Source organism: Schistocerca serialis, chromosome 5, assembly GCF_023864345.2.
Source record: "Schistocerca serialis cubense isolate TAMUIC-IGC-003099 chromosome 5, iqSchSeri2.2, whole genome shotgun sequence".
Classification (NCBI taxonomy): Eukaryota; Metazoa; Arthropoda; class Insecta; order Orthoptera; family Acrididae; genus Schistocerca; species Schistocerca serialis.
The window spans coordinates 563,025,865-563,043,731 of NC_064642.1; the positions used below are offsets into that span (position 1 = coordinate 563,025,865).

At 37.6% G+C, this 17,867-nt stretch overlaps 1 protein-coding gene across 6 annotated transcripts in view; it reads right to left on the minus strand.

Moving 5' to 3' along the window:
• The window catches only part of LOC126480686 (protein lingerer), a 134,059-nt gene that overhangs the window by 40,208 nt on the left and 75,984 nt on the right, over window positions 1–17,867 (minus strand). For all 6 annotated transcript variants that reach the window (XM_050103920.1, XM_050103919.1, XM_050103918.1 and 3 more), the window contains 3 exons: window positions 16,252–16,524; window positions 7,047–7,206; window positions 6,777–6,949 (listed from right to left, as the gene is read on the minus strand). In XM_050103920.1, the coding sequence (XP_049959877.1) occupies window positions 6,777–6,949; window positions 7,047–7,206; window positions 16,252–16,524 (606 nt within the window). The remainder of the gene's footprint in view (window positions 1–6,776; window positions 6,950–7,046; window positions 7,207–16,251; window positions 16,525–17,867) is intronic.

A 17,867-nucleotide genomic window follows, 5' to 3' on the forward strand; every position in this document is an offset into this window, starting at 1 on the left:
AGCTTCTTCATCTCCCAGTACCTACTGCAGCCTACATCCTTCTGAATCTGCTTAGTGTATCCACCTCTTGGTCTCCCTCTATGATTTTTACCCTCCACGCTGCCCTCCAACGCTAAATTTGTGATCCCTTGATGCCTCAAAACATGTCCTACCATCCCTTCTTCTAGTCAAGTTGTACCACAAACTCCTCTTCTCCCCAATTCTATTCAATACCTTCTCATTAGTTATGTGATCTACCCATCTAATCTTCAGCATTCTTCTGTAGCACCACATTTCGAAAACTTCTACTCTCTTCTTGCCTAAACTATTTATCGTCCATGTTTCACTTCCATACATGGCTACACTCCATACAAATACTTTCAGAAACGACTTCCTGACACTCGATGTTAACAAATTTCTCTTCTTCAGAAACGCTTTCCTTCCCATTGCCAGTCTACATTTTATATCCTCTCTACTTTAACCGTCATCAGTTATTTTGCTCCCCAAATAGCAAAACTCCTTTACTACTTTAAGTGTCTCATTTCCTAATCTAATTCCCTCAGCATCACCTGACTTAATTCGAATACATTCCATTATCCTCGTTTTGTTTTTGTTGATGTTCAGTAACAAATAAAAATACTTGCAGAAATAGTGATATTTTAATATGTACTTAATAAAATTAAGGTTGAGGATGTGTGAGGGGAAATATTTTATTGTTTGACTGAGTCACTCAAATGAGTACAGTACAACTGACATTTGGCTGAAACTGGCCAATTTGGTTGTGGTGACACATGCACCTGTAGCATGACTTGACGTCTAGGTTATGTTGAAGTGCAGCAGTTTGGTTGTAATTTGGCAAAGCAGACAAATGTAAATACCAAATAAAGGTTGTGGTAATTGACTGACATGTATGGTAGCCTAATATTTACATTTGCATCACAGTACTTACTTGTGGCAAGGAACATAAAATTAAATCAAGGTGGTGATAATCCAACAAAATGAGTAGAAGATAAATGACATTTGTGACTGTTGCATACCACAAAGTGCCTTTAAATGTAAATACAGTTACTGTTATTGATCAATTAATCATCTGCTCACAGAGAAAACACAACATTTCGTCACACAACTACAGTATCACGACTTTGGGGTTGCTGAAGGTGGCAGCAGTGTGAAACCCTTAACATAGCTGGTATATTGGGAACCAATAACATACTAATTTATCTAAGTTATCAACTGATACCAAGGTTGCTACCTACGTGGCCTGAGGCGCTGACACTCGTCAGTATTGGCTCTCAAGCAAAAATGTTTGACGACCACTGTTTTACACTGTCAAGAAAAATATATCTATTGCACTGTGTTTTGTGTTAGCCTGAAGCAATAAAAAGAAACAATTTTTGAAAAACACATTCTCTTGTGTAAAATCTTGGTTAAATAGAAGAAAAAAAACCTAATTTTCTCTCTTATATTAAAAAAAAAAAAGATCCTTAAGGAATGGAGAAACAAAGTGTGTCCTTGTGAAGCAGCTACACCTTTGCATAACTGGATGTTCTGTAACATATTTGTGAAAGGTCACACTGAATGAGATGTCAAGACAATTATCATAGTTCTTTTGCTATTTAAACAGCTGCTCCCTTTATTTAGTGTAGAGTATGTGTGGCATGAAAATAGTTCTTTCTCTCTTTCATTGTTTCATGTATTACAGTTCCCATCAGAAATTCTGTACGTGTACCTCCGGGAAGGAAATCTGTTTAGACCAATTGTAGCTGAAGAAAATCAATTTTTGTCCTCATGGGTTAGATAAAGCTGAGGAAAATATTAATTCAATAGTAGTAATCTGCGAGTGTTTGTTGCAAAGTTCAAAGTTAGTCTTAGTTAACAACAGCAATAAAGCTCAAAGGATTAGGCATAGGAAACCTGGAGAAGCCTGATGGTAACAGCTATAAAATTATCAGTTAAAAAAAGTAAAGACACAAAAGAAGAAAACTAATAGACATGTCTATTGCCAAGATAAGTACAATTTTACTGCACACAAAACACTATTCATTCTATGAGTATCAATACACGCCGGTCAATAAATAATACTGAGACAGTAAACGGTGGGTACAGTGGAGGGAGGAGGGAGGAAGGAGTCAGAACTAATTGATGATACTGCCACAAGGAGAAGGCAAAAGCACTACTTCTAGCTTACCTGTAAATGTATGTGTACCCTAACACCAAGACTTCTGTTTGATGCATTATGGTCTTCAGTGTAGCCTTATGTATCCACCTTCTGGATATTTTCTGTTGTCTACCCACCTTCAGTTAGGTCATTGTTTCAATCTTTTCTTATCTTGGAATCCAAGGAAGAACTTCCTTGATTCACCTACTGCCCATTCCACCAGGCTAAATGCTGTCCAACACCCCCTCCCCCCCAAAAAATTCTTTGCTGTTACAATCACATCTTTAACCGAAGTCAGTTCCTTGAACCATTTGCTTGTTGTCCTGGCCCTCTTTCAAAATTTCCCAACATTCATTATTCTACTCCTTGCTGAACAACCCTCATGTTTTGAAAGTTATGCACATTAAAAATGTATGTCTCACTGCCACAACTTTTCAGACACACCAAAATCTTGGACCTGAAAATTCTACATAGTTTACTAAAAAAATAACCCAGAAATTTCTATTCTTCTGTTTATTTCTTTTTATGTTCATGCAGCAGCCAAATTCAACTAAAAACAAAAACTTATCACGGACAATTTCCTTTTCATTATTATTACAGTTGATTCACAGTCCAGCTTTCAAAATAACTATATTAAGTTCACCCATTTGTTGCTGAGGTGAATAACTAATAAGTGATGCAGACTATACTTCTTGCTGTATGAACATTAATATTTCATCCCATTCATTTCAGAAGTATGTGGGAAATGCTTTTACAATTCTGTGGGAGCTCCAATATGCATAATTTTATCTGCTCATCATTTGGGATAGATACATATGGGAATATTAGTAGTTTGTCGAAAGGTGATTATTGAAATTTTCTAAGACTGGTCTTGTGAGATGTATTGCACCTTTCTTGGGATGTTTGCCAGTTAAGATTTTTTAAACATTTTTGTACAGAAGCATAGGTCATCCTCATGTTTCATATGCCAAACTGCAGTTTCTTAGTGTCCTAACAACGAATCAGAATATTTTCAAAGTTGTCTCAAACCCAGTTAGATATCTAATAGGAATGAATCTTGTTTAGGAAGTGTTGATGTGACAGTGAATTAAACACCTTTCAAAATTCTAGGCATTTTGTATCAAACTGGCACTGATGACATAGTGTGTGAAGAACGAGATACAAGTTTTGTATAAGTGAAATTTTCGGTAGCCATGATGATTTGTACGGAGAAGTTTAAATCATCTTTTCTCTTTCAAATCTAAATTTCTCACTGTTCTAATGAAGTGTGACAGAAGCTGTAGGTTTGATGCCTATATTCTTCAGTATGCTAATGTATGCCAGATGTTCTGTCTCTTTAGGACTGTTAGTAAAGATTTCGCTGAAAGAGTAAAAAGTTACTTGTTATCCATCACTGCTGCCAGTTGTCAGGAAATTTTACTGAATGGATTATAGCAAGTTTTCAAAGTTCCCAAACCATCAATAAAACAAGTTTTGCAAAAATTGTGAAATATACACTGACGGCAATGATCACTTAATTTTGAGTTGTAGATGAAGAAAATTTTGTGTGAAGGATGAAACAATTGTGCACTTTATCATTTATAACTTGTGGACTGTCCTGGTGGTGGGGTCAACTTCTGAATTCCTACACTGCTTGGCGTTTTCAACTCATCTTTTAAACAATAAAAAACTAAGAACAATAGGCGCAAATTACGGGCCTGCCACTTTTCAAGTAATGTATGAGGATTATATCCTCAGATCTCCCCCCCCCCCCCCCCCAACACACACACACACACACACACACACACACACACACACACACACACACACACACACACACACAAAGGGTGGCCACTTACAACTAACCAGCTGAAAAAAATTCTATGCCATCTTCATCCCTGTCTAACTGAACTGTCACCATTATTATGACTATGTTTCAACTACGATGAGTAATGGCAAAAGCATATTTCCTTCACAGCCATGAAACAGTCCAGTACTACAGATTGTGATTAATTACCACCAAACACTATGATTTTGCTCAACATCCAACAATTTGGAATCAACTGTAAACACGGTTCTTTTCCATTTCCAGTTTTTCACACACAGTTTTGTGTACTAATTTGAGCTTCCCTCACATGTAACTGGCAGCCCCATATACATACATTTATTTCTTCAACAATCTCATTTACAATGGTATTAATGGAGTAGTTGGAGAGTTTTTCATCAATGGTGATGTGTATATTTGTTAATCCAAAGTAAACGCTCTTCATAAAATTCAATTCTGATCCATACAACAGTCCAATCCTTTAAATGGATGTGGTTAACAAAAGCATGAGACACCATATTTATGCGACTGTAAGATGATGTTTTTTCCCCAAATTTGTCAACTGAAAAATACAGGTTTCTCCTAAATTTGAAAATTCTTGCTAAGTCCAATGTTTTTACTTTGTGTTGTAGATTACTACAACAGTAATCTTATATTTACAGATGAAGCTTTGACCATTTATCATCCTGTGTGCACTTAATTTGAAGAATTCGTGAGGGTTGAAGGGCGAACAGTGACAGCAACAGCTTGCCCGAGCACAAAGACAAATGCGGGGAGGGAGTGGTGAGTGGAAACATTTCAATGTGCTGCCAAACATGGGAACGTATACAATGGAACTTCACTTTTTATGAACATCTACTATGTTTAAACTGCAGTATCTCTGAATTCCTTTGTAGTCTAAACTGAATTGACTTCAAAATTGGACAAATACTCAACAACAGTATATATTTTTACAAGAGACACATCAATGCTAACAAAAATATGTTTGCACAGAACACTAGGAAAGTGACACAACAAATGAAACACGAACTTCAACAACAGTGCTGCAGCTGCTTTGCTATACAGCACTGCTGACTTTCGAGGTTTGTTACAGTGTTGGATCTGGAGTGGTACAATTTCTGTCAAGTCACCTGTATAGAGCCAATGTATTGTTGTCATTCAGTTTGCTGATATCGTCAAGCACTGTAAGAACTGTAAATTATGGCAATTGATAAGGGACACAAATTACAGCCATGCATGTTGAGGAACATGCACCCACAAGTTCACGATTCACAACTGGTTCATATAGACAATACAACACTAACTTTAAGTTAATGGTGATTCTTGAAGCAGAGGGCACAAAGTAATGTGCAACAGGAACAAAATTTGGCATCACAAAAGCAAATAATAATAATAGGTGATTTCAGTTAAAGACAAACTTAAAGAACACGAGTTCTACACAACGAATTTTCACGTGGCCGAAGCAAAGAAGGTTACACAAATTGGAGCAACATGTTGCGCAGTACTTGCAACAGAGATACATTGAAGGCATCCCAATTACTTGAGAAAATATCCGAATCAAGGCATTCGAGCTGTGTGTCATGTAATACAGAGCAAGTACTGGCTGCTGTGTGAGGATGATGTATAGAGCAAGGTTTACATTACAACGTAGAACAATGTTAGCTCAGTGACTTCCAGTGGCATTCAACGAAAAACTACTTGCTTTCAGTGTCATATTAACAATTTAAAGAAACGGCATGACTACTTGCTATGTCATATGATCAGTACAAATCAAAAACCTGTTTACTTTGATATTCTGTTAAGTATTAATGTTGATGTGAAGGGTGTTAAAAGTGTAATTAAGAAGCTCTGGCAATGAGAGAGACACAACAATTATACTGGCTGCACTAGCAGATGGAAAGAAGCTCCTCTCATATGCAATTCTTCACAGGAAAACTTACTGAAAGAAAATCTGCCTGCAGGACTTCAAGAAAAGGAATGGATGACAAATGGGCTGGTGCTAGGTTCGTTGAAGATTGCTTGGAATGGAATACTAGGCTCTTTGCTTAAGAGAAGGAATATGTTACATGCTGCGGTTTTTTCATTAGCCTCCTCACCCAACCCAAAACTGGTAATGATTCTTGGCAGCATGATCCCACAATTTTAAGTAAGGGATATTGTTGTGACACTTAAGGTTCACCTGCAACAGCTTTACAGTGTGTGGCTTCTTCAAGGAGGCAATGAATCCTTACTATCTGGAGCAGAACCTCTATTCAGGATTCAAGAAAGTGCTGCATATCCAAAGATATGGATGGCTCAAAAGACTTCATGCTATGGGAAGAGGATCAGGAAGCAAGAAATGTCAATAGGCTTGCAAATGAACATGTTGATGCCAGTGATTATGATTAAAAAGAGTGACACCACAATCAACTGGCTTAAATAGTAATCAAAATAAGGAAATCAATGTAAATATTGGTGCAAATCATATCTTTTAGTTTATAATATGTATTATGTTATCTTTTTAAGTACATATCAATAAAACACCATGAAATTTTGATTACCCAAAATATGTTACAGATAAAAAAATTATCAAGGAGCCTCTTAAGAAAAAGGGGGTCATCTTCATTTTCAGTCACCTTCTGGTCAGGTAAATATGGCAATCTTTGTTTCACAGCTGCTGCTGTAATGGTCACTTCAGATGGGTATCAGCTTTTAACTGCCTGATACATCTGGTTGAAACTTTGTTTATAACTGCTCCAAAAATCACACACACTGATAGCAATTCCATTTGACAAAATTTTCTCCCATTTCACAGAAATTTACCTTCCTTAAATATTGAAATTTTGAATTACTCACCATGTGTGGTATCCTCTGTTGCAGCAATTGGATTTCTTCAAAACTATATACAGGCTGCTGGAAGTAAGGTAAGCCACCTTGGCTCATTATGTATTGTGGAGTACTAAGCATAGGAGGAACACCAGGAGGTATGTTAGGCACAACACTGCTCTTTCCAGTAATTAAAGACACACCTGTGGAAAATAATATCAACATGACAATAGCAAAAATCTAAATTTTAATTTTACAAACACACATTTATGCTTTTAGAAAAGTATACTGGAAACCAACCAGTTGAGCTGGTAACTTTGGTAGATGTGGTGTTTACAGTCTGGTTAGTACTAACCAGCCCCAAGGCTGGTGCTGCATTAACACTGGATGACAGACCACTGTTGGCAGTGGTTACATTTGTACTACTAAGGCTGGAGCTTGAAGTAGTAGTTGCATCATACTGAAAAAAGAAAAGAATAAAATATAGTCTTACACACACACACACACACACACACACACACACACAGGGGTTAACAAGTAATAGACAAAACTTTCATACCCAAACTAACTTTCATTACATTCAGCAGTATTTGACAACTAACACACTGGGAGCTTTCCTAATGATGCCTGAAGTTACTAATTCTGTTACTTGCTATTTGTGATTGTCTGCTGCCCCTTGTCCAGCAAAAGACTTTTATCTCTTCATACGAGTGTAGTTTAACTACAATGATTATCTTTTTTGTAAGAAAGATGTGAGTTTGTAAATACTTTAGGAGTAAAGAAGACAACTAACTCACTGGAAAGCAGAAGCATGAGTCATTGTCAGGTGCACACAAAAAAAAGGGTCAGAAAACTTGCAATCCTATCTGAGGCTAGAGTGCAAATACACCCACAGAAGTGGCACCCACCCAACACAACTCTCAATCTACCCTAGTCCTCTTGCCAAACTGCACTCCTGGCATTGTAACCAACCTGCACTATGCAGGGACACAGGTGTGTGTGTGTGTGTGTGTGTGTGTGTGTGTGTGTGTGTGTGTGTGTGTGTGTGGAGGGGGGTTGGCGGTGGTGGCATGCATGGTGCCTGTCTACAACTGCTTGGAAAAGAATCACTCCAAAATCTAGAAAGTTCTCTGTCTTTTTTTTGTGCACGTCCATCACCGGTTCAATGCTTCGGCTTTTTGGAGAGTGGTCTTTACGTCTATAGTGTTTACATTCTACCAGCATGTTTCTACATAATTAAAGATTTCAGTTTTTTATTTGCAAGGAAGTGTACAGTATTAACTACTAACTTCCATTCTAAAATAGATGCTACATTTAACAATGTAATTTAAACTGGAGAATTTCACAAAATTATGTTTTCATGGATTTTTAATCTTGTTAGAATTTATGTCAGTATCTTCAGTGATTGCACTTGGCATTTAAGGCATATTTCATTTCCTTCTGGTGGTTAAATTCTAACAAATATTTCTTTTGGAGGGGGAAAAAAGGTTTCTTTAGTCACCCATTAACAGAAAATTATTAAGAAAAATTAGTTATGAATTTCACAATCACTATCAAATTAATAATGTCTTTGGACTTGTCATTTCTACGTCTTATGAAGGATTTTTTACAGCAGAAACACATTTCTGTCTATGGATACGACAATAACACATCCATAAACAGTACACTCAATATCAAGATTGTCAACAGATGCTTCCAGGAATTAAACCCATCATGTCAAAATGTATTACCCATATTGCAGTTCTCGATGAAACCTGACTCAATTTGACTTTCATCTAAAATGTCACTTCCTGTTTTAAAGACACACTGTTCCTCAGGTGAAAATACACTATAACCTAGTGAAAGTACATTTTTTTTCCGTGTTAGGTGACAATATTCATTCCCTTGGAGCTATAAAACTTGTCAATCCATTTCAATGTTGAAGGCTTTATAATCTGGCCTAGAATTTCCCTGCACTTAAAAAAAAAGTTTTGGAAAGATCTTTGATGAGTGGAAATACTGGCACTGCATATTTTCGTATTACAAAAGTATAAACACGAATTCCACCAAATACCACACATTAACTTTCAACACACATTAACTTTCAAAGCATTATAATCGAGATAGCGATGCGCTTTGGTCAGCCAATCATAACTCATGTCACGTGATCTCGTGAGCCAGTGACAGCAGATATTCAGAGCATAGGACACACGATATAATCAGCCAATAGCCAACATCATTGTTAAGTAGTGCAAACAATAAAGAGAAGTTAACAGTCTAAATTAATATACATACACTAGAGCTCCAAGAAAAACTAAGCTTTCACATATAATATTGGTCGTCAAAATTTTTTTGATTAAATTGCAGCAGCTGAATATTTCTGACAAGCACAATCATAAATTTCATTGCTGTGCACCAAACATTTTGTGGATTACCTGGTTGAGTAAATATTCCATTAACCACTTTGAATTTTCCACAGAAAAGTCAATTACAGGAGAAACTGCTCAAAGACTCACTATGCATTTCTTATGGGTACTTATACTTTTGCCGTATTTTTCATACTAAATATGAAAAACCTTGACACTTGGTCTTTTTTTTGGCGTGTGTTACCCTTTATGATATAACAAACACAAATTTGCCAGAAAAATTTAAAATAATGGCATAAGTGGCTGGTCTTCTGGAGCCGAATTTTTCTAAGCGGCTGGTCCTCAGCGTTCAGTTTTGAATGACAGTCTAACATTCTGTTATTTAAGAAATTCATCGCACATTCTCACATGTAACATAATTCATCCTGCGTAAAAGGAAATTTACTCAAAGTAATGCTTCCCAAACTACAACTTGCAGTATTTTCCAGCAACCTGTTAGAAATGTAAACAGTTATGATGTCACATGGGTTGGGAAGTCTCCCCTGACTTGGGGTTCTGGGTAACTTTTCCAAGGTCTACCCCTTTTCCTAAACCTCAATGGTCCTTTTCCATCACCCCTCTTTGTTCCCCTTCAAACCCTTCTGGCAGAAGGAGCCACTGGTTCTGTAAGGCTGCAAACTGCAATACCTTTTTATATGTGTGTTTTTCTGCTGCCACTTGGTGAGCAGATTTTATTATTCATCACATTACATTACATAAAAACGATAAATATCAAGGTGGCACACCAAAAGCATCATATGCCCAAAATTTATTTACTACACATTACTACAATAGCAAAACACAGTAAGCAGCTGTATAGCTGTCTTTGTCACTTGACCAATTGATGAACATTTCTTGCTGTGAACAGCCAATAAGAGAGACTTATTTCAACCAATCATGGTCAGCTTGTTTCATAGGTGTACTCAACCTGCAGTGTACAGTTGCTGTAGTATTTGGTACTAGTTCGTAAAAAAATGGATTTCAAGACAAAATTGTGTTGTTGCAATCCATTTGAAGGAGGAGGTCACACAAGAACACAGAAGAATTCAAAAAGTGGATGATAAAGAAAGTGTCCTAACCTAATGTTAGGTGGAACACTTTGCAGTGAAAGTAAGAAAGCATTTTAGGTGGAACACTTTGCAGTGAAAGTAAGAAAGCATGTATAATGAAACCCATCAATCCCTGTAAATGTTGCCTCAGCAGTGCTAGGTACTTCACAGAAAATTTAGGTGAATATGAAATAGCATCAGGTGACACTTGATTCTTTAAAGTATTGCCCTTCAGTATTTAGGTGAATCCCCTGTGAAGAAAAAGAGGCTTCAGAGTAAAAGAAAGCACCCACCGCAAAAACTGAAAAATGTTGCTTCAGTGTTGGAGCATGCTTACATGGCACAACTGGAAAGAGAACAGAGTGTGAGAAAACAGTTCAACGAGTTCATGATTTTTTTAATGTGATTATAAAGTAAGCCATGTGATGCAAGGAAGAAAAGACTGCCTGTGAAAGAAAATTGAATTAAAGTACATAAGCAGAAGCAGCTAGTGGTGAACAATCTTACGGAATTATAAGCATATTTCAAAGGCACATACCCAAATGTAAATAATGGATTCTCAACATTTTGAGAGATGCAATCAAAGCACTGTGTTCTTACAAATGGCAGTGGGTCCCAAGCAGTTTTAACTCTCACTTCAGAATTTTAAGTAATTGTTGAAGGGTGTAAACTGAAAGTACTAATTAACTGTGAAGAACATACATTCATGTCATACAAGCACTGTGAAGTATTTGTATATGCAATCTTACACTTCCAGTATGTTTATTAAGTGTGTGTCCCTATTGTTCAAGTGCGACAAGACTGACTGATTACCTGTTTGAACTGTGTGGTACGAACTGCACTGACAAAATTACAAGTAAGTGTTGGTTAACAACAGGTAGGGTAGTTCTAGTGACTGTAACAAAATCAATAGATGACTTCACTGAGGTATCAAGTGTACAACAGCTCATACCACACTCATTTATCATCGAGCATCATTCATAGTTCTGTAAAATCAATACAGAAGAACTCTCACAGTATGTGAATATCTTGCTGTTTGTGATTTTGCAGAGAATGGCTCCTTCACCATTCGGGATGAAGCACAGAGATTTCAATGGAATAATTCACAGGTTACAATTAACCCATCTGTTGCAACAGTTGTTTCAGTGGGACAGAGAAAATAGTCCTCCTTGTGTCTTCCATTATACATTAACTTCCCACCATAAAGACACTGCCAAGCTGAAGCAATGTTTCAAGAATACAAGAATAATTCCAGGCACCCAGAAGTTTCATTGTGTAATAACTTTTAACAAACATATAGTACAAACAAGGACATATTTTGCTTCTTTATTGAGCACAGACGAGACAGTGACTGTCCTGCTTCTTTAGTGAGCAGAGACGAGGCAGTGACTGTCATAGTGAATTAAATGCTGTTAACAGACATACATGGAGTTTTTGCCTGTATGTACAACAGTCATTGGTGGGTCACACAAGTGTTGCAGACTTACGAAGAAACAGGTGAAGTACGGACCAGTTTCTTGCATCCACAAGGACCATCTCCATCATTTGTGTTTCCTGCCAAACCTGACACTTCTATTATCAGAAGTGACATTCTCGCTAGAACCAGTGACACCAACTGGAAGGAGATACAGTCTCCCTGCATCAGATCTGGTGAACATTAACTACTTAACTGGAGACTTGTGAGACAATATTTTACCATATTTTATTACCTTTTCATACAAGTTGTACTCTACGTGCTTCATAATACCACTACAATAATATAATCCATATTTTTTGTACAACATTACTTAATTGAAATTTTTAATAACTTGGGTTTCATATTTATATGCTATCTTCTGCATTTTGACAACATACTGATACGGTCAGAAAAATTTTTCGGGCATGATACCTTTGGTGTGCCATCTTGATGTTTACCATGTTACACATTGGAACAATACATTTTTTTTTCAATAAACCAAAGATGTGGTGTTTTGAGACATTCAAGTTCAAATTGTGAAGTCAATGATATAGAATGTGAAAATTCTTGGAAACCTGCCATGTTGCATATCAATGTAAAGATCTACTTATGAGCTTTTCAACAATACAAGTTTCATTGCTATATATGGACTACAACCAGAATTATAGTCATTTATGTTCAGGCACACACATGTAATTTTCACACAATTTGCAAACTACGCAGACCTGTAACTATCTTCACAACTGTCATAAAGCTCTGCAAATTGAGTTTCCATCTCTTACCTAGATCATTGAATGCAACAAATATGAAAGAAATCTGAAATGGTTAGGCTGAAAATGTCACTTTCTATATTGGATTGACATGGAATTACTCATTTTATTAATTTCTGTTTATACCAACTATACTGAATTGAGAAAATATTTGAGTCCTTTACGTGAGTAATTGCTGGTTGGGTAATTTCTACCTGATATATTAATTTTCTGCAGCTGAGAAAGTCATTTGGAAATGTATGTAAAGTTTAACTTATGCATTACAATTAATTTCCTTATGCATCCACAAACATAAGCAAATATTTGTGCTGCATCTGTAATAATATGCATATCTGTAATACTGTTTACAATTTTGTCTCCTTAGTATAACAAGTTTTTATTATAATTGCTTTTTTTAGCTTTATTCAGTTTGCATAGGCACTGACATTGTTATGTTCTATGCTTTAAGGAAAAATTTGATTACTTATATAAGGTTCTCAGAACAGTTTTATAGTTTGTACCTGAAAATGTATGGACTAATTTATACTTTACTACAGGGCTATTACAAATGATTGAAGCGATTTCATAAATTCACTGTAGCTCCATTCATTGACATATGGTCACGACACACTACAGATACGTAGAAAAACTCAAAGTTTTGTTCGGCTGAAGCCGCGCTTCAGGTTTCTACCGCCAGAGCGCTCGAGAGCGCAGTGAGACAAAATGGCGACAGGAGACGAGAAAGCGTATGTCGTGCTTGAAATGCACTCACATCAGTCATAACAGTGCAACGACACTTCAGGACGAAGTTCAACAAAGATCCACCAACTGATAACTCCATTTGGCGATGGTATGCGCAGTTTAAAGCTTCTGGATGCCTCTGTAAGGGGAAATCAACGGGTCGGCCTGCAGTGAGCGAAGAAACGGTTGAACGCGTGTGGGCAAGTTTCACGCGTAGCCTGCGGAAGTCGACGAATAAAGCAAGCAGGGAGCTAAACGTACCACAGCCGAAGGTTTGGAAAATCTTACGGAAAAGGTTAAAGCAGAAGCCTTACCGTTTCAAACTCATTGATGGGGACATGCTGCGCCGAGTGTGGGAGGAACTTGATTATCGGCTTGATGTCTGCCGAATCACTAAAGGGGCACATATCGAACATTTGTGAATGCCCAAAAAAACTTTGAGTTTTTGTATGTGTGTGCAAAGCATTGTGAAAATATCTCAAATAATAAAGTTATTGTAGAGCTGTGAAATCGCTTCAATCATTTGTAATAACCCTGTATTTATTACCATGTTACTAGATTTAAAGTTCGGCAATATCAATATCGTTAGCATTCTAATTGCAACTAATGTATTATTCAGTAATTTTTGTGTTCTTAATTATGGTTTATGCTCTGATGCTTGTAAAAATTGTGTCTGTGAGACACAGTTTTATTAATACAAACGTGATACACTCTCCCACCTCACACGCAGCTATAAGTGAAAAGTGGAACTGTGTATCAGTAGTACTGCAAAAATTTCTGACTGTACTCTTTTTAACAATTCTGTACTTAACCATATGCACTAGTGCATGTAAGGCCGAACTACAAATGACTGTGTATGTATGTTTCGTAGATACCTGATCTGCTTTTGGCTATATGAGGTTTTTTTATTGTCTATTATTACTGTTGCTCTCACACTTACTATTAATCCATGCATATGACATTTTTGTCGTGTCCACCGGTGACCAAGCAATGTATAAAAATTATAAATAAATGATTTCCATTTTATACTATTTACAAGGATGATGTATCTACAACCACTGGAAGTAATCACGGTCTTACTGAGAAAATACTACATTCATTGCAATTGTGGAGACTTATATTTTGGCTTCCATTTAATTCTGGTGTATTATCCATTGTTGTGGATCCTACAAAGTGACCTTTCACAATATCTTATAAAATTCTGCTGTTCTGCGCAGGGAGGGAAAACATATGCCTGCACACGCTGTCTTTCATACATTTTAGCAAGCCAGTAAAGATACATCAATCATAATGTTCCAGATCTTCGTTTATGGCTATTTGATAAGTTAAGCAAAGGTAAAACACCACGTCTGCAAAACCTATGGCGAAAACTTACTAGAACCTGAATGAATACTACTGTTGTTTAGTCGTGCATGCCTCATCACTGTCTCTTAGCCATGTTTTTGCTGTAACTACCAATTTTGTGTGTGCACTACTTCATAGTTTGTGCATGGACTTTGCGCTCGATTCAGCCACTAGAGGCCACCCAGCCTGCTGATACGACAGCAGTTGTGTGCGCAGCCTGCTGGCTGTGCCCCTGTTGGAACTAATGTCTACATAGGCCAGAGCACAAGACTCCATCGACCACTTTTGTATTGCTAATTGTATTGCACCTTGTCTTTCATGTGTTTGTACTGTTCAAGCAATAAAGTACAGCGTTCTTGGGTTAGAACACTTTGGCAACTAATACTTCAGTCATTGGTTCTCCGAGTTTAATTTCCATTGAGGCAGTGCTTAAATCTCTTCCCAAGAAACAGCAGGCACTGACAGTTGCTATTTCTAGTTTAACAACTACAATGGCACAACCTGCAGCTCCGCCAACAACATATCTGCCACCATTCCCTGTGTATAGCGATGCAGCAGAAGACTTGGACACTTAATACAAAAGCAACTGCTGCAACATTTCCAGGCACTTGGGGTAATAGACTTAAACTTGTGCAAAGAACCTTTTTTTGTCATGGATTTCACCTCATATTTATCAGTTGTGTCAGCTCACCCCCTTACAAGAATCTGAAAGTCTTTCTTTTGATCAGACATGTGAGCAACTTTCTACCTATCACCGTAAACATACCCCGAGTTATTGCTGCTCATATGGAGTTTTACCACTGCCAAAAACAGCCAAAACACTCATACAGGGAATGGGCAGCAGAACTACGTGAATTTAGCCGTAGTTGCAATTTTGTGACAAATATTCATAAGGAATTCTGTGCAGATCAACTGGTCTGTGATGCAATCATATGTTTTGCTCTTGATAGACAAGTTCAAGAGCGAGCTCTACTGTATGAAAATCCTACGCTTTAAGAAATATTGAACATAGCTCACCGATTTGAAGTTTCACACGCTGCAGGCAGGCAGTCAGTCAGTAGCCTGTATCAGTTCCTCTCAATACTCTCACCCTACAGTTCGCAAGGGAACACAGACACTATTGCAGCAGTCCAGCAGACATCTCGGCATTGTTAGGTAGCCACAACAACAACAGTCTGGGTCGCAACAACAACAGCCTTATGCTCCACTGCCTTCATACCCATACTGCTTCATTCAATATGAACGGACTGTGTGTCCTACCATACAGGCAACGTGTAATAGTTGCCACAAAACAAAAAAAAAAATATTGCTTCTGTATATAACTCCTTTCTAAACCTGAGTGGGAATGAAATGAACATGCATGTGGAAAGTGTTTCAGCAGTGACAGTGTTCAAAGCAAGTTATACAATGACGTGTGTGTGTGTGTGTGTGTGTGTGTGTGTGTGTGTGTGTGTGTGTGTGTGGACACAGGTGCAGCAGTAATGTTGGTGAATTCTCCTCAGACTTATATGGATTTGGGTTCTCCCCCTCTGAATCCAGTGTCACGTAGGCTAGTGAGTTGTAACTAACAACCAAGTCTCGTTTTTGGACAGTTTTCTGCAGTTTTAGTCACTTGGGCACCCATCCTTGCTAATAAGACGCTGTCTTTGAAATTCAGTTATTTTTATGTCAACTGTGAAATAAAATTTTCAGGACGAGGTAGTGGTGGGCGAGGACAGAACTGATTGCTGGCACTCTCATTAGCTCATAATTTAAAGCAAAAATCACATTAAATGATCAAACCTGGGGTTCCTTCGACGATGTGCCCAGGGCTGATGCTAACTTAACATGACCCTGTCCTTGGGTTCCTGTGGGTGTACCATAATTGTTCTGGTACTGAGAAGATGCACCTGTTCCAGCATATGCTGCTGACGCCAAAGCTGAAGTACCATATGGTGCAGGCTGATACGCTGGTTGAGCAGGAAACGCAGCTGCAGCAGCTGTCTGTTGTGCCACAACTCCTGGATATGGTGCAGGCTGGTAAGCAGCTGCAGCCACAGCAGCTGCTGATGCTTGCTGGTGTAAAAGAGGCATATCACAAAATTGCATTGTAATAAAACATATGCAGTTCCTTCAACATATATATGATAATCATACTTAAAAATTCTGATCAATAAATTAGAATACGTGAAAGGTAAACACTCAGCTATAGCAGATTGGTGCATGGAGCACAGAAACACACAATAAAAAACAGCATTCACACTAGCTTACGAGCATTACATTCTTTTTAAGCATACAGAACCTGCACAGACACCCAAACCCACACCTCCAAGGCTACGGAAGTGTGTGTTTGCATGTCTGTGTGGCTGCATGTGTGACTGTGTGTATCACTGCTTGAAAAAGTTCTAGTGCTCGAAAGCTAGTGTGAACACTGTTTTCTGTTACACATTCTGTGCTACACACACTGATCTACTATAGGTGAGTTATTGCCTTCAGCTTATTTTATGTACTGCTCCATTCAGGTATTTCCAATATCATTATAAATAAACTAGTTCCATGGCACATGAAGTATGAGATTAGAGGAAACGTATCCTCCACAAATAACATTTGGGCACGAGATTAACACATATTTGGGCATGTGAAATTGTTATAATATTCATGCTATAGGGAATTATAAAAATGTGTAATTAATTACCATATTTTACAATTTCATCAAATCACTTTAGGGGAGATGACTGCAAAAATCATGAAAAAATTTTTTGAAAATATTTTATTTGCTTATTTGGAAGTTCTTATAATTGGGATAATTATCTCATATTTTTACTTTGAAATTCTAACAACAAACGATAAAAAGAACATACAATCCAAAACACTGTAATGCACAACACCAACTTTTTAAGGTTTCCAGTGGAGGAACAACTTGCTTGTTCAATTCTGCCTGTGAACCTTGGATCATAGCTTTAGAACCCAGTTTCTCTCTCTCTCTCTCTCTCTCTCTCTCTCTCTTTCTTTCTTTCTTTCTTTCGCGCGCGCGCGTGCGCTGCACACGCCATTTTGTGGTGAGAGTAGTGCTTTAAAGGAGGCAATTCTGCTTGATGAACAAGTTTTGTGGTGTTTAGAGGAATCTGAGTGAAGTCTGAGTTACTGTGTCATTCTTTATGCAAGGTGAATATACTGAAACTTGCTTGAAGTGTCAAGGCCAGGTCAAGTATTTAAAATGTATAAGAAATCTCATCTTACCAATATAAAGAGGCAAAAGGTGTTGAGATTAGGGTTGGGCCTGCAGTTGCAAACATCAGCTTGTCCCTAAGTGCATCTGAAGTAAAACTTGAGATAGTTGTCGTGCCAGGAGGAGCAAATCACGACATAAATGCAGGTTTCAGAATTGTCAATCTGGAATTCGTAGCAGAAGCACTTAG